Here is a 27180-nt window from a genome sequence, read left to right as displayed (position 1 = left end):
TTGAAGGGAGAGTGGTGCAGCTGACCTCTAGTGGTCAAGGTTGGTAGTGCAATGCGGCTATTTTGGTCGCTCCAGAGACCAGCATCTGCCATCTCTGTGGCACACAACACCCAAAATTCTCCAGTTATTCCTGAGTCCTGGCTTCTTCGTTCACTCTTGATTGAGCCTGGCAACCCTGGTGTCTACGGATGTCTGCTTTCTTCGTGGACTAGGAACCCCAGAGCAGGGGACAGAGTTTTGTCTCGTGCGCACTCTGCCCGCCCACATTCCACTACGCCGACATCCAGTTAATACTCTTGTAACTATAAGTCAAATATTTACGATGACCGAGGCGATGGTGGCGCACACCTTTAATCCCAGCACTCGAAAGACAGGCAGACGGATCTTTGTGTGTTCGAGGCCAGCCTGGTCTACAAAGCTAGCTTCAGGATAGCCAAGGCTACACATTGAAACCCTGTCTCGAAAAAACAAACAAACAAAAAACAAAACAAAAAATAAAAATAAAAAACTTACATGCACCTGCCAGACCAAAGAGAGGAGGGCAAGATCCGCCCTCGGGAGCTCCCAGGCCCGTCCCGAGGCCCGGCGGTGTGTGCAAGCACTCAGTGTGAACCGTGCGAGGGCTTCGAACCACGCAGGTGAGTGGGCATGCGGGTTAGGAATGGATCAGGCAGAGATAAAGAGAAAGGCATTTCTGAGAACAGGGATCGGCTTGTGCCCCGGTCTGTGCCAAACACAGATCCGCCTCAGCCAGGGGGAGACCCCGCCCCTCAGGGCGCCCTGTCGTGCCTGGCCAACCCGGACGTGACTTTCATCCGTAAAAGTTTTGATTGGTTGTCTCCTGTCCAGCAGGCAGGTGCCGCGCTCTACCTAGGGCTTCTCTAGACTGCGGTACTTCTTGCGTTGCACGGACACCGGGTCTTTGAACAGCACCGGGTCCATTCGCACTCGAGAGGACACCAGAGGCATGTGGCCGAACCTTGCTGTCACACGGTTGATGCAGTCCTGAGCCAGAAGCTGAGGCTCGGGTCTGGGCCCAGGTCCCTCAGCGACCTAAGAGGTGGAAGGGAAATGTCTCCATGAAGCTTGTGTTTCTGAGCCCTCACCCCTGCTGCGGCAAGAGCGGGATTAGCGGGCATAAGAGAATCCGCCCCCTTTCCTTTCCCAACCCGTGCTTTCTTAGTGCGGACCAGTGCCCGGGGTCCTCTCACCAGCGGAGCAGCGTCCTGGCGCTGCCTGCCGTAAGGCACCTTGATAGGGGGCAGCCTGGTGACAGTTGCTACCAGGAAGTTCATCAGGACATCCACACAGGCAGGCGCGTCGTCTACCAGGGTCCTCAGGGCCTTAGTCAGGGAGTGGGTGAAGAGGGTGTGGTAGTACCTGTGAGGTATGAGGTAGGCCTTAGGCAATGGGAAAGGCTGCAGGCAGGATCCATTCTCCATCCTTGGATCCCAGACCTCAAGCTGTTTTCCAAGACCTGTACTCCACCTCCTCACAGGGAGCTCCTATCCTGGGCATGATCAGGCTCTCCAAGTGCCCTGTGGCTTAGGAGATGGGCAGTGATGTATTCTGTCCCTCCAGCCCCTCCTTGGGGCCCACCTTCTGGGCTCCCAAGTCTGAACTCAGACAGTCAGAGCGGGTGGCAGGGGGAGTATTAGATGGTTCCAAAGCCGTCAAACATGGCTACCCAAAGACCAGCTTCAGGAAGGCTGTGTACAAGCTGGGCCCCTCTGCACACACGAGGATTATCCTTTTCCACCCTGAGAGCGAGTTCCACGATACATGGATGAGGCTTAAGTGGATTAAAGAATCACTTTCAAGAGCCTCAGAAGCCAGGTCTGGTGGGGAACGGTATCTGTAATCTCAGCCCTCAGGAACGTGGGAAACTTGCACACATGAGGTCAGCTTGAGCTGCTTAGGGAGCCCGTCTCTGAGTCAAGGTTTCCACACATCCCAGGCAGACCTCAAACTCACACGCAGCTGAGTGTGACCTTGAACTCCTGATTCCCCTGCTTCCAGTGAGTCAGTGCTGGGATTACAGCATGTGCCAACATGCCCACTATTAGTCAGGATAGGGAATAGAATCTAAGGCTACCCAAGTGCTCTGACCAACTGAGCTAGCTTCCCAGCCCAGCTCAAAGAGGAGAACCCCCCCCCCAACACATCACTGGGAAGAGGTTTATTTAGGCCTTCAGCCTTGACTCTAGACAGCAGGCACCCACCCACTCCCTAGGTCGGGACTGGAGCCTCTGGCCCTTTCTCCCTGTGCTGGGGTCAACGTTTGTACCTGTGGTAGAAGGCAGCCGTAGTGAGGACCATGGAAAACTCATTGGCTAACTCAGTACTGTAGCCCCAGCCACTCTGGGCCTCGTTCCAGAAGTGGTTCCATGTCAGAAAGCCCACCATCCTCTCAGGGAAGCTCTGCCACACCGCAAAGGCAAAGTCCACCTGCAGAGGGATTTAAGCGAGCTATGAGGAGGAACTTCCTGACCCAAATCCTTATGGCCTGTGAGGGGAGGTCAGCCTGCCTGAGGAGTTGGGGCAGAGTTTAGGGGATGGGAGCCATTGCTTGGAGTCTTACTAGAAGTTTAGCGTGAATGTTCCTGGGGAACTCGGGGGAACTTGCCCAGTCAGGAGCAAAGGGTTGGATCTCAGGGCGTGGGAACCTGACATGTCTTTGGTGTGTCCCCACCACTGGAGGTCTCTCGGGCCCAGCCCTCACCTCACTGGTAGAAACAGTGCTGTGGGCATCGAGGCTGAGGATGGCATTGGTGCTGATGTTGTCATACGGGAAGAATCGATCGCTGGCCTGTGGTGGGGAGAGGGAGCTGAGGGCATTTCAACATGAGAAGCACCCCTCAACCCCCACCCAGGAAGAAGAAGCCCTTCAGATAGGGTGTAGAAGGGAAAGCTAGGAATGCAGAAGCCTGCCCACAAGTCTAGACGGCAGTTTCCCCTTTGTCTCGAAGGGTTCTTTAGCTTGGCATCTAGGGTTTCCTCTATTATCACATTAGATACATTATTTGAAAAAAATCCGACTTGGTGAGATGGAAGTGTCTGCCTATAAGGCCACGGCATGGGGCATGTGGTGTGGCGTTGTGCGGGCTCCCAACTCCCCCCCCCCCCCCGTGCTTCTCTCTGCAGTATTTCTTCATGAGCCCACGTTCCTCATCCGAGACTTCACCCCTTATCTGAGACATCCCTGAAGTCTCTGGCCTCCCATATTACGGGAATCTCAGTACTCTGTATTTCCCAGGGCTTGAAGTGGAACCCAGGACCCTGCACAGAGCAGGCAACTGTGTACCAGTGAGACCCACCCTAGCGTAAGAGCATCGGTCCAGTTAGACCCTCAGCTAGAACCCATGGCCTGGCTCCTTCAGACCCATAGAGAAATCCAGCTAGGCTCAGGACATCCTGGGTCAGTCCTCCCTGGTCCCCAGTGGGAGTCCTCCCTCTTCACCTTCCTGTGCCCCTCGATGACTGTCAAGGGCACCCTTGTCTCAGGCCACCTGTCAGGGGGTGGCTCCTCACTGCTCCAGAGGATCAGGATCTAGGAAGAAAGGGGATGTATCTGAAGTTGGGATCAGGATTAGAAGGGGAGTCTCGGGGATGGTCTTTCATAGGTGGGTGGAGCACGGAGAGCAGCTACTTCTGCACGTGTGGGGGGGGGGGGGACTTGGTGGATGTGTCTCTTCACTGCCACCTTCTGGAAGGCACAAGAATTCTGGTTGAGCCGGTGGTGGTGAATGCCTGTAATCCCAGCATTTGGGAGGCAGAGGGAAGCAGACCTCTGAGTGGTCACCCTAGACAGGGTCTCTTTATACAGCCCTGGCTATCCTGGAACTCACTACATAGACCTGGCTGATCTTGAATTCAGTCTGCCACTGCCTCTGAGGTGCTGTGAGGTGCTGAGCCGTGTGTCATGTCTTTACATGCCATCCCCGTCTTCCCTCTAGGGTTGGTACCTCGTTCTTGTCACCGTCTGCTCAGTCCCAATGCCCCACCTGGAGAGAGGCTCCCTCTTCGCCCTGGCAGAGCTACTCCCGTCCTCTGAGAGTCAACCTGGAGTCTTTGGTGGGTTTTTGTTTTCGCTTAGATGGATTTATTACTTTATGTGCAGGAAGGGTCTGCCTGCACGTCTGTGCACCAGGTGCCTGCCTGGTGCCTACAGAGGTCAGAGGGGACACTAGATTCCCCAGAATTAATGTCACCAATGGTCGTGAGCCATGTGGGTGCTGGGAGCTGGACCTGGGCGCTCTTAAAAGACAAGCACTCTTAACCAATGAGCCCTTTGTCCAGCCCTGTTTGTTTTTGTTGTTTAAGAATTTTATTGTAAAGCTCCTTTACAAGTTTTAAAGATGGAGAGATTCTGTTATGATTTTTTAATGATATTAAATAATAGCACGACTTAGAATGTCAGTTACCTATGTATGTTCACATTGTTCTACTTCACTGTGTCTACTTTCATATTTCCATTAGTTTGCAGAGCAAGGAATTCTAGTCATTAATGGTTTACTTTTAACAGATGATCACAGTGTTACCTGAGATGGTCTGTGACTTTAGCGCAGTGTTCCTTTAAACCCTGTCTACCAGCTAAACATCTGCTCCGAGGCTCCTTCCTCTGCTATTCCCTTCTAAGGTGTGGTCACACCAGCAGCCTACACAGATTTCAATGTAAATAAGGAATTTATATGAACACCACTCATATGTAACCATATTTTAGAAAGCAGCTTCTGTATGTTATGTCCACTCACAATCTGGTGTTTTTGGTGTGGTCTGTTACATAGAGACGGGATCTTGTTGTGTAGCCTTGGCTGGCCTTACACTCACTGTGTAGCCCAGGCTAGCCTGCCTCCATCTCTCAGCATCCTCCCAGCTCAAGTGCTGGAATTACAGGCATGAGCCACCATACTTGGCAACTTGTGTTCTCTGGAAGTGTCGGTACCAAGAACTGCTAACATTATAGATCAAGGGAAGGAGTCCTCCCCTGTTTTCTTTGGTCCTTAGCACTGATGCCCCAGGTCTGGTCTCAAGGTAAGAAAATGAATGAATGAATGAATGAATCAGGGAGGGAGGGAGGAAGGAAGGGGGAAGGCTTCCTTCCAGCCCCACCAAGAAGCACCACGTCTTCTAGGTCTTCGCCAATTCTGATGTAGTTCAGGGAAAAAACAAGAAGCCTGAGACTGAAAGTTTGCCTTTCCCCCAGATGTGTGGTCATCTAGGGCCTTGCTCTGCTCCTTGCGTCCACCCTGGGCCCCAGGGCTCCAGCTGTCGGGGGCGGGGAGGGGGGTCAGACCTGGGCACAGTGCCGGGAACCTGCCACCACCTGGATAAGCTTCAGCAGGGGCTCGCCAGAGACCCCCACCCAAATCAGGGCACTGAAACTGCTCTCAGGGCTGGAACCTGGGGAAGGAGACACAGGCAGTTAGGAGAGAGAAGGTGGAGCCCCCTTGAAGAGTGACCTGAGTTGGGGGACCCCCCAAAGAACCAAGAGAGGTGTTAGAGTTTGAGAGCATCTACAGACAAAGCTGGAACAAACCTGGGGAGAGCTGAGGTCACCTCAAGCAGTCCCACCCCCAGACATACCCTGTTGCAGGTGATAAAAGGGGAAGTCTTTCAGGCTCGTGGAAAACGTAGGGAGAGCCAGGAGTGCCCCCGGGGGGCTGTTCCACATCAGTGAGGGGTGACCTGATGCACCCCAGATCCGGTCCTGAATGATCTGTGGAAAGAGGAGGCGACTGTCAGGTTGGATAGTGTGTGGGGTTCAGACAGCAGGTTGTGGGTGGGGCCTGAGAAGGGGCAGAGCCTGAAAGAGGCGGGGCCTGAGGAGGGGGGGCGATGGGAGGAGATAACTCTACTAGGAGTACTTAGCCCTACCCCTTTCCCTCGCTGGTGCAGAATAACCGAGAAGCTAGAAGCCAGAGGAGCCTACTTCTGTAGCGGGATTGTACAGCTGACAGATGGCGACATGGCTTTCCCTCCTTTCCTCACTCCCACAGACACAAGTTCTTCCAGGACTCCAGGCTGCTTCTGCCATCCATGAGAGCGAGCCTACGCTTGGAACGCACGGGCCACAGACAAGGACAAGCTCAAGACTAGGGGAAAACGGGCGCCCAGGACCACACAGCCATCCGTGCCTAGGTTTTCCCAGAAGCATCGAGCGAGGACCCACAACCCAGGAAGAGAAGGATGGAGAAGGGAAGTGCTGAAGCGAAGCCCGGAGCCTCTTGACAGGAGTCTCTCACCTCTAGTGTGGTGTGGACGACTTTTTCCACTGAAGAGAAGTAGGCGGTCCACAGAAACTGGGTCTGCTGGCGCAGGGAGAGAATCCGCGAAGGGAGCATTTCACGGAGGGCAGCCGGGACCTGAAGGAACAAACGGAGAGAAAGAGGAGGCCTGGGGTCTGGGGTCTGGCCCTGACTGACCCGGAAATGAGAAAGCTGATGTCAGAGCTCTGGGAACTCGGAGCTTCCATGATGTGCACTGTGTTCAGGGTCACAAAGACCTGGTTTTAAGTGACACTTAATGCTAGGTAAGGTGGCACGTGCCTGTGAATCCTGGACTAAGCTTGGACTAAGAGACCTTGTCTTGAAAAAAAAAAAAAAGAAAGAAAGAAAAAAAAGGAAAGAAGAAAAGAAAAGAAAAAAGAAATCCAAAAATTCAAAGGGTAGGAGTGGATGGGGGAGGAGGAAAGGAAATGGGGACTCGGTTGACAAAGTGCCCGCAGAGCACAGACAAAGCCAAGGGTTTGATCCCCAACACCACATAAACTGTCACCATTGACACATGCCTGCAATTCTAGTATTCAGGAACTGGAGGCAGAAGCATCAGAAGTTCAAGATTATTCTAGGCTGCATAGAGGATTTGAGGCCAGCATGAGCTACATGAGACCCTATTCAAAATACCAAATTGGAGAGGGGAAGGCAGTGACTGTCACAACACCTCCAGTTCCACTTTCCCCATCTGTAGAATGGGCGCATTAAACGCCTTCCTCATATGTGGCTATAAAGACTCAACTTGAAAATGCCCATTTAGTGTGTAGGTCATGTGGAGACTCAATGGATAACTGTAAATGTTGTGTGCGTGTGTACGTGCGTGCATGTGTGTGTATAAGCCCAAGCATGTTCATGTATCTGTTTTTTTTTGACACTATCCCAGGCTAGCCTCAAACTTGCTGTGTAGTTGAAGAGGACCTTGAATTCCTGATCTCCCTGCCTTGTTATGTATCTTGTTGGGGTTATAGGTGTGGCCACCAGGCTCCGTTATAGGATGCCATTGCTCCCTTTCAGGCCTCCTCCTGACTCCCCAGACTCCTCAAGGCAGCTCCCATGTATTCTTCAGATCCAAGAAAAATCAGTTTCATCAGATGGAAAAGACACAGGGTCTTAATTCATTTCCTTTCAGTAGAGCTCCAGAGATCACCTGATCTAACCTATCTCATTGTAGCGATGGGGAAGCTGAGGCTGAAAGTGGCCAGAGTTTCCACCTTAATCTGTATCTACAGGAGCCCCCGAGGGAGGCAACGGGGATAGAAGGGGGCCAGGTTCCTGGGTCCTGCCCATGACGTGCCCCCCACCAAGGTATAGACCCTGAGCTACCTGCAGTGGCAGCCTCTCATCAGCAATGACGGCTGCCTTGGTCCAGTCGATGACTTCGGAGAAAGGCAGCTCCCAGCGTGGGCTAAGGAGCACAGGGATACAGCCGGCCTGGGGGGTAGGGCAGTCATTGGGGAGCCCAGCCCCTCCCTGCACAGACTCACCACCACCCCAATTCAAGGTAGCAGTCCCTGCTGTTAGGGGAAAGGATAAGGAGGAGAGTATTATTGTGGGGTTGGGGGAGACAGGGACCCCCCTTCTTATGTGCATGTGCCCAGAATTCCCACTAACTCGAGGGTGGAGGTGCTGAGGCTGGGGATACTCAGGTTGGGGTGTACCTGAAGGGCTTGGAGGAAGCAGGAGGCAGCAGATCGGTGGCCAGGAATGAGGCAGAAGGTGGCATTGGGTAGTGTTTCTCCTGGGCGGGTCCTGAGGAGGTACAGGAAGGGCTCTGGGCATGAGAGCCCGAGACAGCTGCCCCTCATTGGGCTTGGCGGCCCCAGTGGCCTTCCAGTGACTCTCCCAGGGTCACAAATGGTGACTCCCACTGTGTCCTCAGACAGACAGACAGCCACACACTGACAGTATTGTAACCAGGGGCAGAGACGTGGCCCTGGCCTCTCCTCTGCTCACTGCTGCTGGGGATTCAGAAACCTGCCTGCCCTTGGTGGCCTCGGACACCTCCCTCCTCTTCCTTGAACCTCTGTTCCTTCATTTACAAAATGGGAGGATCTGGCTCTCATGTCTTTCCTTCCACTTCCACTCTGGCCCAGCCCTCCCTGTCACCCGAGTGACCCCCATATCCAGCCCTCCCTGTCACCTGAGTGACCTCCACATCCAGCCCAGCCCTGTCACCTGAGTGACCCCCATATCCAGCCCACCCCATCACCCGAGTGAGCCCCACATCCAGTCCTCCCCATCACCCGAGTGAGTCCCACATCCGGTCCTCCCCATCACCCGAGTGAGTCCCACATCCAGTCCTCCCTGTCACCTGAGTGATTTCTGCATCCATCCCACTCCATCACCCAAGTGACCTCCACACTCAGCCCACCCCGTCACCCGAGTGACCTCCACACTCAGCCCTCCCTGTCACTCGAGTGACCTCCACACTCAGCCCTCCCGCACTGGAGGCCTAGCCGTGAAAGGCTTCTCTGTACTGAGGTGGGCTGGGCCTCCAGCCTGGAACTGTACAGGAAGCTTTGCCCACAGGCCTGCCTTGGAGGACAGGCCTCCTCTGTTTCCCCTCCTCCTCCCCCAGCCCCAGATCTACGATCAGGTTGTGCTAGTGAGTCTGCAGGAGAGCCCAGAAGCCACAGCCTCCTCAGAACCACGTCTCTGGAACTGCCAGTTTAGGGAACCAAGGACTGCAATCTAGCTGGGGAAGAAAGGGGCAGAGGGGACCCATGGGTGCACACAGTGCTCAGTGAAGTGCATGAAGGGGTGACCCATGACCTCTGCTGCTCTCTGCTCGGAGTTAGTCCTCCAGCAGAATCAGCAGCTCCAGTAAAGGAGACTTAGTCTCAAGGAGAGGGACAGGGCTTCGGTGAGAACTAAGACGTGCCCATCCCAATCCCCGGCTATTTCAGCCATCATGCGGGATCGGCTCAGGGTCCACCAGGGGCCTCTGGAAGGAGCTACAAAACAAACATCACCCCTTTATCGCATTAAACCATAGCTCTGGCCAGGCCGACCCAGCTCCCCACCCCCGCAGTGAGCTATACAGAACGAAAAGGAGCCCACGGAGAGAAAAGGGGCCCACTGCATCGACTGTACCCCTTGGCTTCTAGCTCCCTTCCATCTTATGCCCTCTCCTTCATCCCGAGTGCCCTTCCTGCCCCACGCAGGAAGTTCCTTCTGCTCTGCAGCAAAGACCTGGCTCAGGGTCACCTTCTCAGGAAGCCCCTCCTCGATAGCCCAGCCAACCACCACTCCTGTTCCAAGTGCTTCCGCTGTACAAAGATCATTCTCGCAGCCACTCCCTGAGACGGAACAGACCGCCAACCAATCCTATCTGACAGGCGAGGAAACTGAGGCCCAAAGACGCACTTGATTCTGAAGTAGAGCAAACTGCAACAGTGGTTCTCAGCCGTCCCATGCTGTGGCCATTTAATGTGGGCGTGGTGACCCCACCACAGAGATATTCTCACTGCTACTTCATAACTGTAATTTTGCTGCTGTTGTGAATCATAATGTACACATCTATGTTTTCTGATAGTCCTAGGTCACCCCTGTGAAAGGGGTCGTGACCCACGGGTTGAGAAACACTGCACTATAGCCTCCCCTGGCCTAACACTGTACCACTGGTCACCTGCCTCCCTGATGGGGCTGAGTTAACAGGGCACAGGGGCGGAGGGTGCTGGCGGTTGCAAGGAGGGGCCCGTGGGAGACGGTGCATTCCCCGCGTGTGGAGGTGGAGGCTGAATGAACAGCTGTGTGGGGCTTGGAGCAACAGTCAGAGAGGGAACTTGTGTCTCTCGATGCCGACCACCAAGAAATCTGAGGCTATTCTACTGTTTACGTTATACGCTGTAGGCCTAGGACTTCAGAGCCCACGGTGAATGGCACGGTTCTGCCCACAGCCATGGGGTTCACCAGAGCCTGTCCACGGCAGAGCCATAGTGTAGCTTCCATGGGCCCTAGGGTTTTGCAGTCACTCCTACCCTGGAGGAAAATACTCAAATTATATTTAAGTACTGGGTTAATATATAAAAAATAATGCTATATTTCAAAGCATTTCCAGAGCAGGGCACAGAAACATCCACTCAATTCACATTAACGACGGGAAGATGGGTGAAGAGTTTTACTCCTGGAGCCCATGTAAAGATGGACAACCTTGTCCCCTCGACAGACAGACAGACAGACAGACAGACAGACACACACACACACACACACACACACACAACTAGACTTTTTCGGTGGGGAGCGGGGACGGGATCACGGCTCAACAGTGAAACGCTGAACACAAGACCTCAGTTTGGAGGCCGGAGCGCTGGCTCAGCAGTTAAGGGCACCTCTTGTTCCTGCAAAGGCCCCGGGTTTGGTTCCCAGTGCCCACACGGCTGCTCACAAACATCCGTAACAGTAGTTCCTCAAGTTTTAGGGAATCCAATGCTCCAATGCCCTCTTTTGCTCTCTGTCTCTCTCCCTGCCCCCTCTCTTTTTTGTTTTTTGGGTTTTGTTTTGTTTTTTTATTTTTTGAGACAGGGTCTCACTATGTGACTCTGGCTGTCCTGGACCTCATAAAGATCCATCTGCGTCTGCCTCTGCCTCCCGAGTGCTGGGTTTAAAGGTATGTACCACCATCATCTGGCCTCTTCTGATCTCTTAAAGTATCTCGCATACATATGGTACAATAAATGCATGCAAGGACACACACACATAAAAAGCAATAAATAAACAAATTTTAAGAGACCAGACTTTAGATCCCCCAACATCCAGCGAAATACTGAGGAGGCATGGCCATCCACTTGTAATCTCAACATAAGGTATGGAGATGGGAGCCTATGAGCAAGCCAGCTAGCTGGACTCGGTGAACTGGCAAGCTCTGGGTTCAAGAGAGGGGCTGTACCTCGGTGTATAAAGTAGAGAACAATTGGGAAGACAGCCATCAACTTCGGGCCTCCACATGCGTGTGCCCACTTGTGCGCATGGACTCCCACACGAGTGACCACATACATGTGAGCTAGCATGCCTGTATGCACAGGCACGTACAGAATTTAAAAAATGGAGACGAGGCCGGGCATGGTACCACACATCTGTCCTCTCAGTACGTGGGTGGTGGAGACAGGAAAGATTAAGCATTCAAAGCCATCTTCATCCACGCAGTGAGCTGAAAGTTCTCCAGCCTGGGCTATAGGAGAACAGACAGAAAAGAGGTACATGGGACTACCTACATACACCCTGGGAGTACAGAGCTCCCCAGAAAAGGAAAACACACAAGATGATGGAACCAGCGCTCGGTTCCAGAAAGGAAACCTGGGTGGTCGAGCCAGGTGGGAGGGGGACGTTTGAATGTGTACCCCTTTGTGCCACTGGAATTCTTCGTACTGTGAATGAATCACCTATTCATAAAAATAAAGAAACTACAATTTCAGTGGGCGGGCCCTTATTCCAAAGCAACAGGAGACTATTCAACCAAGGTGGAAAAACACTGGCACGGGGGCAGAAAGTACAGTTCTGAATCCCAACCCTCTGCAGAGTGCTTGATCGGAAAAGTGAGGGGATCTGGGGAGCAGAGAGCCCCTGGCACTCCCCACATACAACTCCCTGAGTCTGTTTCCTGTGCCCTGAGATGGGGACTCTTATCTCCTGTGGGGGATGCTGGGAGAATCAGCAGTCATGGAGGAAGGTGGGTACAGCTCAGTCCCCTGGGCAGCGGCCACCACCTGCCTGCCAGCCAGCCAGGGAATGTGGGACGGTGGCAGGGACTGCAGTGCCTTTCTCTGGCCAGTGCTTGCTTATTCGGGTTGTCCTCTGGGGCTGGTGTCTCTCTCTCACTCTGTCCCTAGGCAGCTGCCGGGTCCTTCTGAGAAACTGAGGACAATGAATGACGGCCACACAGCAGATCTTGGGAACAAACTCATCATGGGAAACGCTTCCCAGAGCAGGGTGGCCACACATCTGCAGTCCCAGTCCCCACACTCAGGAGGCAAAGGCAGCAGAATTATCGTGTGCTCAAGGCCAGCAGGGGTGTACCCTAAACCTTCCAAGGAGGTCAAAACAACAACAACAACAACAACAACAACAACCACACATATCTACAGGTGGCCCATCCTACCCCGGAACAGTTTCTCTCAGCACATACAGTCATAACTAAAGTTAGCCCAAAGAGGGCCTTCTGGTGAGCAAACAGAGCCAGTGAGGGCACAGTGGGCAAAGAGAGGGCACGGTGACCCTGACACAGGAGCCTTGTCACCACAGGAGAGTTTCCAGGAGGCTCTGGGCCCAAAGAGCCCCAAGTTCTCTCGTTCTCTAGTCTCCAGAAGGGCTGGCCCTGGGAATGACAGGGCAGGCTTCCAGGAGATCTTCCAAGTGCCTCCAGGATTCCTTTCTCTTCAGAGCCCAGCACCTCGAGCAGAGGCAGCACTGGAGCTTGGCCCGGGGAAGGAGTCCTGGGGAAAGCTGAGCGCAGAATAGCCCAGCTGGAGGGTAGGGAGGGAGACCACAGGAGGAGGCAAAACAGAGACACCGGAAGACACCTGAGGACTCGAACTCAGGCCTGCCCTGGAGTGATGGAGAGGGAGCCCCAGGCTCACAGCCTGGGCAGCTTTAGAAGTTGGAGTTGATAGCTTTCTGGAGACTTAAAGGTTCACTAATTAGGGTGACTGGCTTAGGTCACTTAGTAATTAAGACATGGGCCCCGCCGACCAGCACAGGTGGAGGGTTGTCTACACAAGCTCTCCAGGCCCTTATGTCTACACAGGCATTCTCACCGGTGGGAAGTTCTTTCGATCTGACCTAAGTCATCTTTCTAAAATCAAAGGCTGTTATTTCCTTGAGAGATTAATCACCAAAATTAGACACAAGAGCAGGTTCCAGCTGGGACCAGTTACCAGTCTCTGTGGCTCCCCTGAGGCCCACGGGAGTGAGTGATCATAACTCTTGCTTAAAACACAGAACTGCCCTACTGAAGGCTCTGGAGACAGACAATTCTGGATTCAAATATTGGCTGTGCTCACTCTGGCCCGGTGGCCACAGGTTAAGTTACGGAGCCTATATCATCTTTACATACTTTAGTGAGAGCGATCATGTATAATTGTGTGTGTGTGTGTGTGTGTGTGCATGCACACACACAGGTGTGAAGGCCAGAGATGGAGGCTGGGTGTCTTTCTGTCACTCTCCACTTTATCTTTTGTACACGTATCTATTCAATTGTGTCCATAGGAGCCTCTGCGCCTTGGAGAGAAGTGTGTGGTGTGTGGACATCAGAGGACAATTCCCAGACATCTATTCTGGCTTTCTAGTTTGTGGACTCGGGCACTGAACTCAGGTCAGTCTTGGTGGCATAGGCCTTTGCCCATCAAGTCATCTTTTAATGCAGGGTCTCTCATGAACCTGAAACCCACTCACTCAATTAAACTCACTGCCAGGGGCTCTGGGGACCTTCCTGTCTCTACCTCCCCAGGACCGGGTGTTTTATGGGGTATGGTAGGGGAATGAACCCCTGTCTTTCCATTTGTAAGGAAAAAACCATATGACTGGTCTTCCTCTCCCGTCTGTAACCATTGTTTTTGGAAGTACTTACACCAAGTGAGTGACAGATAAATGTCTGTTATATAAAACAGTGAGAGTAGGAGGGACCGGGGTAACAGGAATGGGGGAGGAGGGAGTAGGAGTGAGCCATGTTAGGTGTCTAAGACACTCCAAGGGAGAATTCTAAAACCCACCTTTCCATCCCTTTAAGACAAATCATTTTGGCGGAAGTCCACTCTGCTATCTTAACCCCATCTTGCCTGCTGCAGCTGAGACTGGTCAGGACTAGCTCCCTCGGACAGGATGTCACTCGTCCTTTACTCTGGATTTGCTCCTTTCGCAACCCCCTCCCATTCAACTCCCCAAGGGCAGGTTTACTTACTGTTGGGATCCAGGGTCTTGTTCACAGTGCCCGTCCCAAGGGCAGGCCGAGGCATGGGTGCGCCAACCACCCTTCTCCTCTGCTACCGCCAGTAAGGTGGCCCCAGGCTGGGGACTATGCTGCCGCAGCTGACCGGGGACCCCACCTCGCAATGGGTGAGCTTCAGGAAGATACGGGAGCGCTACATCGAAGCCTGGTCGGAAGATGTCCGAGGAGGGGCTGGCCTCAGCTACCATCGCCTGTCCCAGCCTGGTGCAGGGAGCTGGGTACAAACTAAGGACCAGATGGTTCTGGCCCCCATTCCAGTGTGGAGGCAGGGGCCCGCACGCTCCTCTATGGTCCTGGCTGGGGAGGAAGAGGTGGAGGCAAGCTTCTGCTGGACTAAGTGCATAGAATCGGGAGCCTTCCAAGGAGTCCAGGATCCTGCGATGAGCCTCAGCGGTTGGTCCAGCCGGAGCGTGCACAAAGATCTTGAGGAGATTTCCCTTACATTTGGAGGTGTCGAAGCAGGCTCCCCAGGTGCATCTGCTCCCCCGAGGGGCTTGACGAAGTTGCAGGGCATCTTCTGGGAGTGCCTCAGACTGGAAGAAACTCCGGAGAAAGGCAGCATCCAGCCAGCGGGGCCAGCCTTGGGAGCGCCCTGGAAGCGGCCTGGGTGGCACTGCCAGGCGAAGCGGGAAGAGTCCCAGGAGGATGAGGAGGAGCCAGAAGACTGACAATGCCAGCCAGAAGGACTTTCTTCTCCACAGGGGCATGTGGCCACCCACAGCCGGGGCTAGAAGGAAGTTAGGAACTTCTGTAGCAAATGGGGAAGGTGAGGACCCCAGGGCAGGAGAGAGGGTCTGGGAATCAGCGTTCTGATCCAGCACCCTCACTGCACAGACGGGGAGACTGAGGCTCACTGAGGGCGTGCTCCCTGTCTAGGTTCAAACAGCGTTATTTGCCACCTGTGGGAATGACCCCTTGTGGGAGGTCCCGGCTTTCTGAACAGGCCTTCCCACAGCCTAGCCAGCCTTTGCCCTCTCATCAGGGCCCTCTGCCCCGAGCCACTGCTTGGACTGATGCAACCCTTGTCCAGGCCACAAGACCGTGTCCATCTGCCCTGGTGACTGCACTCCCTGACCTTACCCTTGACACAGACGCAGGCAGCCAGACCACGGAGAACTAGTCTGGGCTCATGGGGGTGGGTGCCTGGGGGGTGGCCAACGGTGATGTGGAAGGAAGCAGGGCTGGTCTCTCCCACTCCTGCCTCTGCCCCAATGGCCTTTGAGAAACCCTGGCTACCCCTGTAGCTTAGTGGCTGCCCTTCTGTGGCAGAGCTAAAAATAGATCTTATACCCATGTGGGCCACCAGGGCCAGCTGAAGTTAGAGTCTGGGTGCAGCCCATGCCTGCCTTCTGGGGGAATGAGAGGATTCGGGATTCTGTTCTTCCGCTCTGCTATGGCCCCTAACCCGGGCAGCTCCCCTGCACCCTCCGGCTGAGAGCTGTCACAGGGCAAGGGAGCTGTCACAGGGCAGAGGCCAAGACCTACGCTTCGATCCTGCTCCAGCCCCACAAGCGCTGCCGGTAGCTCCAGGTCCCACGCCAGTAAGCATCTGGTCCGTCCAGATCGCTTTCCTAGCTACAGCCTGACTCCGCCCCGCCAGCGCTGATTGGCTCCTGGCTAGGAGACAGGGTCTCTTAACCCCTTCCCGTCTTCTTTCCTGGGATGCTGTTCTGTTTCGTTTAGTTTTCCTTTAGAGACAGGGTCTCCAGTACCCCAGGGTTGTTTCAAACAACCTTGCAGCCAGGGACCTTGAGTTTCTGATCCTCCGAGTGCTGAGATTCCAACTATATGTGTCGTCACACCTGGCTCTGGAAGACTAATGATGACCAAGAGCGCACCACACTTTGTTGTGGCTCTATGCTGACAGCCCTTTTCTCTCCAAGGTCTTTACCAATGATTCACAGTCACATTTATCTGGCATTTCCCCCTTTATTATTGTTACTATCATTATCTATATTTTAAGTTTATTTTGTGGTACTGGGAATGGAACCCAGGGCTCCGTGCCTACTAGACAGCGGTCCACCACTGAGTTAGATCACCAGTCCAATTGTCCTATCTATCTATCTATCTATCTATCTATCTATCTATCTATCTATCTATAATTTTCTATCTATCTATAATTTTCTATCTATCTATCATCTATTTTTAACTGTTGAGAAAAGTGAAGCTCAGAGAGGGGATAGACTCTCCCTAAGGTGATCCAGCTTGAAGTGTCTGGGGGAAGATTTGAACCCAGAGCCTGGCCTGATGGGGCTTCTGTTTGTCCCCCTGACCACTGGATGGAGCTGGGCAGTGACTATCTGCATCTGTAGAATGGATGAACAGCATCCTCCCTGGAGGGTTGCCTAGGTAGGTCCTAGTAGAGCCACTGGTGGGGGGCAGTTTATCCACAAGGAGGTACCCTTCCCCTGATCTGGGAGGGCTGATGACTTGATAGGAGAGCCACTGGGCGAGCATTCTACCCTCAGTGAGCAGCCAGCCTGAGGACAGGGCACAGCCTAGGAACATCCCGGAAACGGAGTCAAAGGGAAACTGGCCTCTTGGCACTTAAGAGGTTGGCTGCTCAGTGATAGACAGCTGCTCAGGCAAATACCTGAAGGACCCCAACTCGTTTTAACCACAGTTATACCGTTTTGCAAAGGTTCACAGATAACAAGCTCAGGGCCTCCGGAATGCTGAACAAATAACAAGCCCAGGGCCTCCGGAATGCTGAGCAAAGATACCTGAGGTTAGAGCAAGGACAGCCTTATCTGGCTGCAAGACAGGGGATTTATGGACTGGCCATAGAAACAAAGAAGGAGAGGACTGCGAGGCCTGTGTCACGTATAAAGCGGGGCTCATCACGAGTCAGGGGCTGTGCAATCAGACATCTGGTCGCCAGCCAGGAAAGGGGAACAGGATAAAGAGGAACAGTAAACCGCTGAGTAGTCCCCTCATTGTTATTTAGGTTAAGAATTTACCACCCTGCATCTCGCTTCTGTAAACCTTGCTTTTTGCTCTCCTATAAAAACCCCTCACCCCCAACCTGCGGTCGCGCAAGTCCTTCGAGAGACTTTGTCGCCCCAGGTACCTGCGTATCCAATAAACCTCTTGCTGTTTGCATCCGGCTGCGTGTTTTCGACTGATCTTTGGGCACGGGGTCTCTCCCGAAGGAAGACACCCACGGGAGTCTTTCATACCATTTTCACACAGAAGATGGGTGTGGGGATGTGCTGTTGCCGTCTTACCGGGCTGGCTTCCTCAGCTGCCTGGAATTGCTGGAGGTTTCGTTCCTGCAGGAAGCAGCCCTCACCCTCCTCAGAGCCCCCACTCCCCTCCAGGTCCTCATGCCATCCCCGCTTCTCTCCACCTCCCTCTTCACATTCACCTAACAGATCCTTAGCAGCTCTGACTTGGACCATGTTCCCCGGGAGGCACTAAATAAGGGCAGCGGTGTAAGTGACTACATCCTGAGCATGCTGGGAATGATGGGAAGAGAGAGGATCATCATCCCTATTTTACAGAAGCAAAAGTCAAACTCAAGTTCCCTGCTTGTATTCCCATGGTTTAGCCAGTTCTTTTTTTTTTTTTTTTTTTTTTCTTCCTCGAGACAGGGTTTCTCTATGGCTTTGGAGCCTGTCCTGTAACTAGCTCTTGTAGACCAGGCTGGTCTCAAATTCACAGAGATCTGCCTGCCTCTGCCTCCTGAATGCTGGGATTAAAGGCATGTGTCACCACCTTTAGCCAGTTCTTAAACCATCTACTTGCCTTTTTTAAAAAAAAAAAATTCTGAGGCAGGGTCTCTGTAGGTAGCTCTGGTTGTCCTAGAATTCACTATGTAGACCAGGCTAGCTTTGAACTTGCAAAAATCTACCTGTCTCTGCCTCCCAAGTGCTGGGATTAAAAGTATATGCCACAATACTCAGCCATTCCTTTTTTGTTTTGTTTGTTGTTTTTGGCTTTGTGTGTGTGTTTCTCTGTGTAACCCTGGCTGCCCTCGAACTCACTCTGTAGACCAGGCTGGCCTTGAACTCACAGAGATCTGCCTGCCTCTGCCTCTGGAGTGCTGGAATTAAAGGTGTGTGCCACTACCACCCAGTCCTCCCACCTTCTTAAAAATGTTCTTTATTTTTATTTGGTGTGTTTGAGTGTTTGCCCACACGTATATACGTGTATCATGCTCACGCCTGGTGCCTGTGGGGGCCGGAAGAGGGCGGCAGATTCACTGGAACATAAGTTACAGATAATTGTGAGCCACCATGTGGGTTCTGGGCACCACACCTGGGTCATCCACAAGAACAAGCCCTCCTTCCCACTGAGCCATCTCCCCAGCTCCACCATCCGTTCCTTTAACCACTAAACAAGGCAATCTCTCTGCTGAGTTGGGGGGCAGGGAATCCTATTCCACACCCTGCTGTTAGAGAAGAGACCAATATTAGGGCCCAGGGACCCAGGGGCAGAGAAACCCTCTAAGACTGGAAAGGAAGCAAGACTGTCTGTGGTTTTGTTTTGCTTTGTTTGGGCTGCACTGGATTAGAACCTTGGGGCTTCTATAAGCAAAATAACTGCTCTCCCACTCAGTTACCTCCCAGCTACAAAACAGGTTTGGTTTGGTTTGGTTTGGTTTGGAGGCTGGCCTTGAACACGCTTTGTGGCCTTGCCCTCCCGAGTGCTGGGATTTCAGGCTTGGACCTTTGTACCAGGTTTATATGGTGTACCAACTAACCCAGGGCTTTGTGTGTGCTACCGAAGAGACAAGACTAAAGCCATTTTAAACCCAGGCCCCATCTTTGTGAGAGCCTATCCTAGCAGGCATCACACCCCATGTACCTGTAAATTCAGAGAAAAGTCTCAGGCATAACACTACCAACTGAGCCACTTTTCCAGCTTCCAAATACAAGAAAAATCCCTGTTACTGTGAGGGAAAAGGAAATAGTCACCTCATTCCACAGTTATTTAGTGAGCTTCATCCTGTGGGCCAGGCAGCCCCTCAGGGCAGCAAGTAGCTGGAAACGTCCTAGCCTCATGGAGGCTTCTTTCCAGCATGGAAGCAGAAGACTTCAATGAAAATCTTCCAGAGTGTTGGGAAAGGGGAGGAGTGGCGATGTCAGGGGACTCCCCTTGGCACTTCTAGGGGGACGTGGCTCCAGACACAGGGACAGACAGGGCACAGGTTCAGAGGCAGGCGAGTAGCTATGTGGCCTGTTCTCCCCCCCACCCCCACCCCGCACCACACAGACTCAGGCTAGATGGGGAGACCTGCTGGGTTAAGCTTAGAGCAGGTGAGTTGTAAAGGTGGCCTGGACCTGGGTGGGTGACAAGGTAGAAATCTGTGGATTCTGGGGGTGGTTTGGCCACGGAAGAGAAGAGGCTCACGGATGAGCCAAGTGTGCCTTTGGCTGCAGCCCCAGCGTACTCCATGGAGTCAGGAAAGTCGGAAGGTTGGCAGTTGTGTAAGGGTAGAAAGGCAGTCGGGTCTGGTGCGCCCCCTCCCTGCAGCTCTGAGACAGTGAATCCCAGCAAAGGCTCTGAGACAGTGAATCCCAACAAAGGCTCTGTACAGTGAAGGCGAAGCAAAGAAAGATGGGTGACCAAGGCCTGCTGCTGGCTTGAGGACTCTGAAATTGTTCAACAGTTTCCTGTGAGATTGACACATTCCATCCAGAGGGGAATCTCCAGAAGCAGGAAGAAAAACAGCTCAAACTAGGTTCAGGAAGTCCTGGAAACTGATCACCCCCCCCACATCCCCAGTATGTAAAAAACCTCAGGGTCACTCTCAGATAAGTCAACCTGAAAGAAAGCTCTGAGACCAGACTAGCTACCTGGAAGAGCTTTAGACCAGTGGAGTCCCTTGAAAGGGACACCCTCCAACCCGCAACCTGTTGAGTTGCTTGTGGGCCCTGCGTCACACTGTTCCCAGCTTCTGTGAGCTGTCAGGTACTGGAGTGGGCCTTGGTGAGGTCATTTCTTTGAATCATCTCTACTCCGCGTAACCCCTCACCTGTATTCCTGTACGCAGTCTCAATAAAAACTCATTGGTTCATCAAGTTGGACTTTGGTTGTATCCGTACTTTGGTCTGTTTGGGGGCTCCCTATCCCCAGGAAAAGTTTAGTCACACGACAGGGATCCTCTGGTCATGCTCTGACTGCCTCCCTAACTCCATCCCTGGGCTCATGGCTGGGTCACGCAGGAAGTGTGTTCCTTTTGCATTGCAGCACACATACACGTACACACACCCTCTGCACCTTCATTCCTACAGGGGAGTTTCTCGGGCCAGTGGGCCCTGGGCTTGTCTAAACCAATTCCCCACGCTTGCTGGCAGGCTTGGGTGGAGGCAGAGAAGAGGGACTGTCCTGAGCTCATCCTGAAAAGAGACTTCTGGGCTGTGCCAAGGGCTCCTGGGGCATCTGTAGGACTCTCTAGTTCTCGTCAAAGCCACCAGAAGACCCTTGTCCTGCAGCTGGGTGCTGCTCTACAGGGTGAAAGCCATCATTCTGGGGAGCAGGGCGTGGCCACAGGAAGGTGAGGACACAGTGAGGTGCCTGCAAGGACTGGGTTTAGTGCAGGGGAGGTGAGGCTCCTTTTTCTGTGATCATGAGGACCTCTCAGCAGAGTGATTTTTACCTCACAGCCCTGGTGGTTCTGCCTCCCAGCCTGGGGGCAGGTATGGCCTCCTGCCTGAGGCACAGGGCGCAGAGAATGGGAGCTAAGGCCACCTTCATGGAGTTTGGTCTGAATTACTCCCTTCCTCCCTCCTTTTCTGTTTCTTCAGAAGGACTGGCTACATACTTCTGAGAAGAAGGCCCCAAACGTGAACGAACACAGTGGTTAACAGTACAGCCCAAGTGTCCCCATAAACTCCGCCCTCCTGGGCAAGTGACCTTTCCGCGCTTCCGTTTTCTCTTCTGCATGCTGGGAATGCTCAGGACAGCTGCTTCCCAAAGAGGCGGGTGAGGTATCGAGCATGCAACAGTCTGCAAACCATGCCTTTCAGGTGCTGGGAGTGTGGCTCAGTGATAGAGCACTTGTCTTCTTTGCCCAAGGTTTTGGGTTCAATCTCTAGCAGGGCTGATTAGGTCCCCCCCACCCCACTCCACCTGACACAAGCTGGACTCCAGTGGTTCTCAATCTTTCTAAGGCTGCGACCCTTTAATACAGTTCCATATGTTGTGGTGGCCACCAACCATAAAATTCTTTTTGTTGCTACTTTGCAACTGTAATTTTTCTACTGTTATTAATCATAATTTAAATATCTGCTTCTTGGAGGATTGTAGGTGGAGGCTCCTCCTTTTTTTCCTGGCCGTCTAGACCCGAAATAATCACACAGAAACTATATTATTTACAATACTGTTTGGCCAATGACTCAGGCATATTTCTAGCTAACTCTTACATCTTGAATTAACCCATTTCTATTAGTCTATATATTGCCACTAGGCTGTGCCTTACCGGTGCCAGCATGTTACTCCTTCGGCAGCTACATGGCCTCGCCCTGACTCTGCCTTCTTTTCTCCTCTATCTCTGCTTGGGATTCCTACCTTGCTCTATTCTGCACTGCCATAGGCTCAAAGCAGATTCTTTATTAACCAAGGGTAATAAAACATATTCATAGCATGCAGAGGGGGAATCCCACATCACTTCCCTTTTTCTATCTAAATGAAAAGGAAGGTTTTAACTTTAACATAGTAAAATTACATATAACAAAACAGGTATCAAGCAAGAATTATAGTCACGATATTTAGTTCATTTCCATTTGACAAATTAAGGAAAATATTCTATAATTTATCCTATCTTCATGAGTCTAAAGTTTTATATCTAATTTATCCTTTATCATAACTAAGGAAAACTATAAGTATCTTTCTTTAACTCTTCAAAGATTTTAAAAGGATATAATATTACCTAAATTAACAGGAAGTGCATGATAAGCAACTTCCAAAACTCTAGAGTTGACGGAGACATCTTGCTGCCTGGAAAGTCACCCACAGTTCTTCTGTAACATTGGAGCATCCTTCTTCAGCCTACAGACCCATAGTATCTGGCAGATGTTTCTATGAAGCAGGAAATTTCAAAGACAGTTCTGTAACATGAGGGCCGGCTTGTTGGGGTATCTGTCCCACCCAGTACCCCACAACCGGCAAGTCCCAGAGAAAATCAATCACACAGAGATCTCTATAAGTTATAAAGCTGATTGGCCCATTAGGTCAGGCTTCTTATTAGTCCTTGTAACTTATATTAATCCATTATCATTATCTATGTTAGCCATATGGCTTGGTACCTCTTTCAGCTGTCATCTCACATGTTGTTGCCTCTCCGGTGGTCTGCGCAGGAATGGCGGAGAGAGCTTCCTGTTTTCCCAGAATACTCCCAGTCTCTTTGCTTCACCCCTACTTCCTGTCTGGCTTTCCTGCCTATACTACCTGCCTGGCCAATCAACGTTTTATTAAAATATGATTGACAGAATACAGACAATTCTCCCACACCACAGTTCTGCCTATATTGGCAGTTTGTTAGTCACTTTTTTCTGTGTCTTGCAGAATGTCTAGCAGACTCTTTCATGGAGCAGAAACCCGAAGGATTGTCTCACCTTCGTTAGGCAAGTATAGCAGTCATTTCTCTGTGGGTCCTGCATGTCCAGTTTATACAGCACACCATCAAGCAGTCCAGGCAAGAGCAGTTTCTTGCCCAAATGGCTAGCCTTGTAACATTGAAGGCAAATTCCATAATGAGTTTTTTCAATACCCATCAACCTGTCTGAAGTAACTGGTGCTGCCAGAAGCACACATGTCTCACTATCATGAAAAGTCCTAAGTTCTTAAAACATTTTAAATGCCATATTCTGTATGTCTTTGAAAGATTTTAAGAATATCTATCTTAAATATAGCTCTGTACATCTAGAAAACCTAGCATGACTACAAGCTTGACTATTATAGATGACTGTCTATTAACCTCTATTTCTTAATCATACAATACATTTTTAAATGAGCTGCACAAACACAATATCTTAATCAAAAGCAGAAATATACATATAATAAAATTGACCTAAAATTTGTATCAGTAAACCAAGATCCATACCAATGCAAAGTATTCATCTCTATGGCATATCACCCTTTAAATGTAAACAAACAAGCTTAAACAATCATTTAGGAAATTTGGGCGTTGTTCTCTAGAATACTTCCTGTTGACTGGGGGCACTGTTAATCAGGTCTTTTATGGTGTATCTTGTGTGGTAGGTCCATCTCAGACAGCAGTCCTGAAGCTGTCATGAATATTGGATCATCTGGGCCATTGTTTCAGGGAATCTTGTTTGATCAAGCCATATTAGCCGGTAAGGAATCCACAGCTTTATGCCCACTGTGGAACCAAAAATTACTTTTTTCCAAAGTAACGTATCCTTAGACCCAAATTTTGAAGCCAAGAGACCTTTAAAATATATTTGTTGTTTAGCTTAGCAGCCCATAAAATGAAATGTCTCTCTGAACTTAGCTCATTCATCGTCAAAAATTCAAAGAAAACACAATAATATACGTAATCCAGATTCTCTGTGTAATTTTTATGTTTATGTAGCTTGTTTTTCTTTACTCCTTTAATCTATGACTATCTATATTCTTTATATTACTTTTACTGTCTCTTTAAAGACTTTGTTTTATTTTTTAAAACCATTTACTTTATTTTTTAGAACTATATTTTTATCTCTCTTTTTCTCAAGCCTATGTACATTTTTAAACACATTGTGACCCATTTAGAGGTTTATTTTTATCTGAATCTGTCTTTATTGTGTATATGTAATCATTTTCTGATCAGGTACACCTTTTTATTTAATGCTAAGCAGGTGTGGCTAGGACCAACTCCATGGCCCTGCCCTTTGGCTCTATGCAGTCCAACATGGCAGGGGCATGTTCACTGCCTCTGAGAGCTATGTGCACTGCCCCAGCTCCAGGGTCATAGAGGATCTATATCACCATTAAGCAATTTGTAACACGCTACTCACAGACCGCATTTAAGTGCTTGGCCTCCTGAAAGAGCCAGAGCTCATGCAACTAGCACAAACCAGGAAGCCCTCCCCTAAAGAAGCCTTGCAGCCTCTGTTGCCATGGCTGAGTCAGGAAGACCTCTCTCAAAGGAGACATACTTCGGTCTGCTGCCAGCAAACAGAGTCCATCCAAAACAAAACAAAGCAAAAATGAGACTACCAAGAAGCTGAACTAAACTGCTAAACTCGTGTTTATTCGTGGCTATAATTTCTTTTCAAGTTTTCTCAGGTTTTATGTGGATGTAGTCAGCCCACATTGGCACTCCAATTTGTAAACAGAGGCTGCTTGTTTGCTTCCTGGCCACCCAGACCTGAATAATAACACAGAAACTATATTAATTAAAACACTGTTTGGCCTATTAGCTCAGGCTTCTTATTAACTAATTCTTCCATCTTAAATTAACCTATTCCTATTATTTTATATTTTACCACAAGGCTCATAGTTTACCAATAAGGGCCTGGCAGGCATCTTTCACCTTTGGTGGCTATATGGCATCTCTCTGACTCTGCCTTCTTTCTCCCAGAGTTAAGTTTAGTTTTCCCGCCTAGCTCTATTCTGCCCTGCTATAGGCTGAAGCAGCTTCTTTATTAACCAATGATAAGAACATATTCACAGTGTACAGAGGGGAATCTCACATCATAAGATGAACTTCTATCATTCAGAGAAAACTGGATGTGGTGGAGCAGAGCTGTAATCCCAGCACCACACCCAGAAGCAGGAGATGGGAGGGTTGTTCTGAGTCCAGAGCTAGCCTGAGCTATATATACAAAGTCCTAAGCCAGCCCGGCATTCGTAGACCCTGTCTCTAAATTTATTAGTTAAAGATTTTAAAACCAGAGGCCATGGAGGACAGCAGGCATTATACACAAGCCAGCACCCACACCTCAGGCTGCAGGCTGAGTTTTGAGGTCTGGCCAGTCCCATGGGACAGCGTTCTTTGAAATGGCAGGACTGGCCAAACCGAGTAAATAAATTTCAAAGCTTGAAACTGAAGTTATTTTATTCTCCTGCCTGTTCCTCTGAAATAGACTCTCTGGAGATTTCTGAAGCTTGGGCTCCCTCAAGGGAGTTCGTGGACCTTCTTAGAATAGTTCACACCAGACACCACCATGTCAGCTCTGACCACCTAGGGATTAATCAGCAGAGCCACCACGCTGTTACCCAGCAAGCAGGGTGCTTCAAACCCAGGTGATTAACAGCAGTGGCAAGAGGATCTATTTCTCCTCCTCTCCTTCCCCAGGGATGGCTGCCTGGCTTCGTGAACTCTGCCAGCTTTCTGTGGGTGCCTTGAGGAGAAAGCTCACAGAGAACTGGGATGGGGGTGGGGGAAGAAACAGATCCAGAAGTGAGCTCTGAGGAGAAGACAGAGGGGCCTCAGTCCCATTTCTCTCTGAGTCTTGGCTCACCTCAGCATATTAGAGACCGATGCTGTTGTAACTGATGCAGACCGTGTAAGGGCTGGTCCCAGACAGACACAAGCTCATTTAATTCTCATAACTACCAGAAGAACCTTCTATCTGGGCTTCCAGATGAGGGGAGGGAGATGAGGGGAAGTAAGATTGCCTAGCCGTGGGGGAGCTAGAGCTGGCACCTAGGGCGTGAGCTCTGCCAAACATTCTACTTTCTCAGTGAACACAGCAGCGGCCGTTCATAGAGTCCCTGCTATGGGCCAGGCGGTTACGGGAACCCTGTCGCTGGTCTGCTAGTCAATGAAACGGAGCAGTTTGGTCCAAAGGGCGGAGTACAAGACACAAAAGAGAAGAGGGAACCTAGGTCTGCCTCTCTGGAACAAGGAGGGTGAGCAGAGGCAGCGGCAGAGCAGCTGGTGACCCATTTCGGATACCCCATTCTTTCTTGTGATTGCTGTGTACGGATTTTGCTTGATAATAAACGTTACAGCAATCCTTTGGCTCCCTTCACCACCAGTGTTGTGCTGAATGCTTTCCGTCTGTCTTGAGTCTTAGAGGTACCCTTTCCCCAACCGCTCTTTACCAAGTCACTGACATCAGACGTGTGGTTGTGAGGCTGTGCAGTACACAACAGGTTCTGGGGTGTGGGAGAAACACGCGTGTCTATTCCAGACTGAGACAGGATGGGCCTCTTGTCACGTACATGACACCGTTACTTGTCATGTATGTGACACTGTCTCTGGCTGATCATAAAGTTCTTCCAAGGCCACTTCCAAACAATCCCTAAACCCTAAAGCCTAGCTCTCATCTCCCCATCCCTACCCTAGTTCAGCTGCCACCATTTGGCAGCAAGATCAGGTGCTGGGCTCTGGTCTCTGTTCTCCCTTCCCTCCCCAGCAGCCCTGACCCCGACTTTGCCTGGCTCCTTACCAAGGCTCTCTTTGTTAGGGAAGGGTAAGTCGCTGGCCCTGGAGTGGCACAGACTTTCCAAAGGCTCAGAGGCCACCCCACCACCTCTCAGTTGGCTCCTCACAGGGCAGTGTTCTGCTCTACCCACAGGACCAGCTGCCAACTATCTAGTCCCTGTGCCTCTTGAAACAATGTAAATAGGCCGGGCCTTACCCATCTCCAGCACCTCCCTCCTGTTCCCAAGGAGACCACACCAGAGAATCCTGCCTCCTGACTGCTGAGGCAGTTCTCTGGGTACCCTCCCAGGCCACGACGTCCACCCTTCTCTGGAGATCTGTAAGAAGTTCTTTTAGTGGAAGATGCCTTGGTCTGTGGCCTTGATCAAGTTAGCAATAGTGTAGCCATTATTTATATTTTTCGTGGGTATGTGGGTATAAGCCTAGTTACGTGTGGGCACTCCTGTGTCCACAAGTATGTGGAGACCCAAGGCTGACACTGGGTGTCTTCCTCAACCACTCCCCACTTTACTCACTGAGGCAAGGCCTCTCAATCGTACCCAAAGCTCACCTGTCTGTCTAGTCTAGCTATCCAGCTTGCTCGGGTTTCCCTGTCTCTTCCTGGAGTTGCAGGTGGGCTG

At 51.2% G+C, this 27180-nt stretch overlaps 1 protein-coding gene across 1 annotated transcript; it reads right to left on the bottom strand.

The window, feature by feature from the left end:
- Nucleotides 1–333: 333 nt before the first annotated feature.
- On the bottom strand, nucleotides 334–15783 carry Extl1 (exostosin like glycosyltransferase 1). Its single transcript, XM_087907035.1, has 12 exons — nucleotides 15703–15783; nucleotides 14170–14944; nucleotides 7934–8024; nucleotides 7599–7706; nucleotides 6246–6365; nucleotides 5587–5719; nucleotides 5297–5403; nucleotides 3461–3550; nucleotides 2723–2809; nucleotides 2288–2448; nucleotides 1212–1380; nucleotides 334–1053 (listed from the first exon to the last, which is right to left on the bottom strand). The coding sequence occupies exons 1-12, from the start codon at nucleotides 15764–15766 to the stop codon at nucleotides 871–873; spliced, it is 2088 nt and encodes a 695-aa protein (XP_087763161.1). The 5' UTR covers nucleotides 15767–15783; the 3' UTR covers nucleotides 334–870.
- Nucleotides 15784–27180: the final 11397 nt, after the last annotated feature.

The sequence above is a fragment of the Myodes glareolus genome, chromosome 6 (assembly GCF_982192425.1).
Source record: "Myodes glareolus chromosome 6, mMyoGla1.1, whole genome shotgun sequence".
NCBI classification, from domain to species: Eukaryota; Metazoa; Chordata; class Mammalia; order Rodentia; family Cricetidae; genus Myodes; species Myodes glareolus.
Note: the sequence above shows the minus strand (reverse complement) of the source record. Positions and strands in the feature narration are given on the sequence as shown.

Bases quoted from the DNA above. Each gene is read 5' to 3' on its own strand.
- Extl1 (XM_087907035.1), bottom strand. From the start codon at position 15,766: ATGCTTACTGGCGTGGGACCTGGAGCTACCGGCAGCGCTTGTGGGGCT. The intron at 6,366-7,598 runs GTAGCTCAGGGT...TTGTTCCTTCAG, and splicing joins ATGAGAGGCTGCCACTGCAG to GTCCCGGCTGCCCTCCGTGA. The intron at 3,551-5,296 runs GTCTGACCCCCC...CTTTCTTCCTAG, and splicing joins GTTCCCGGCACTGTGCCCAG to ATCCTGATCCTCTGGAGCAG.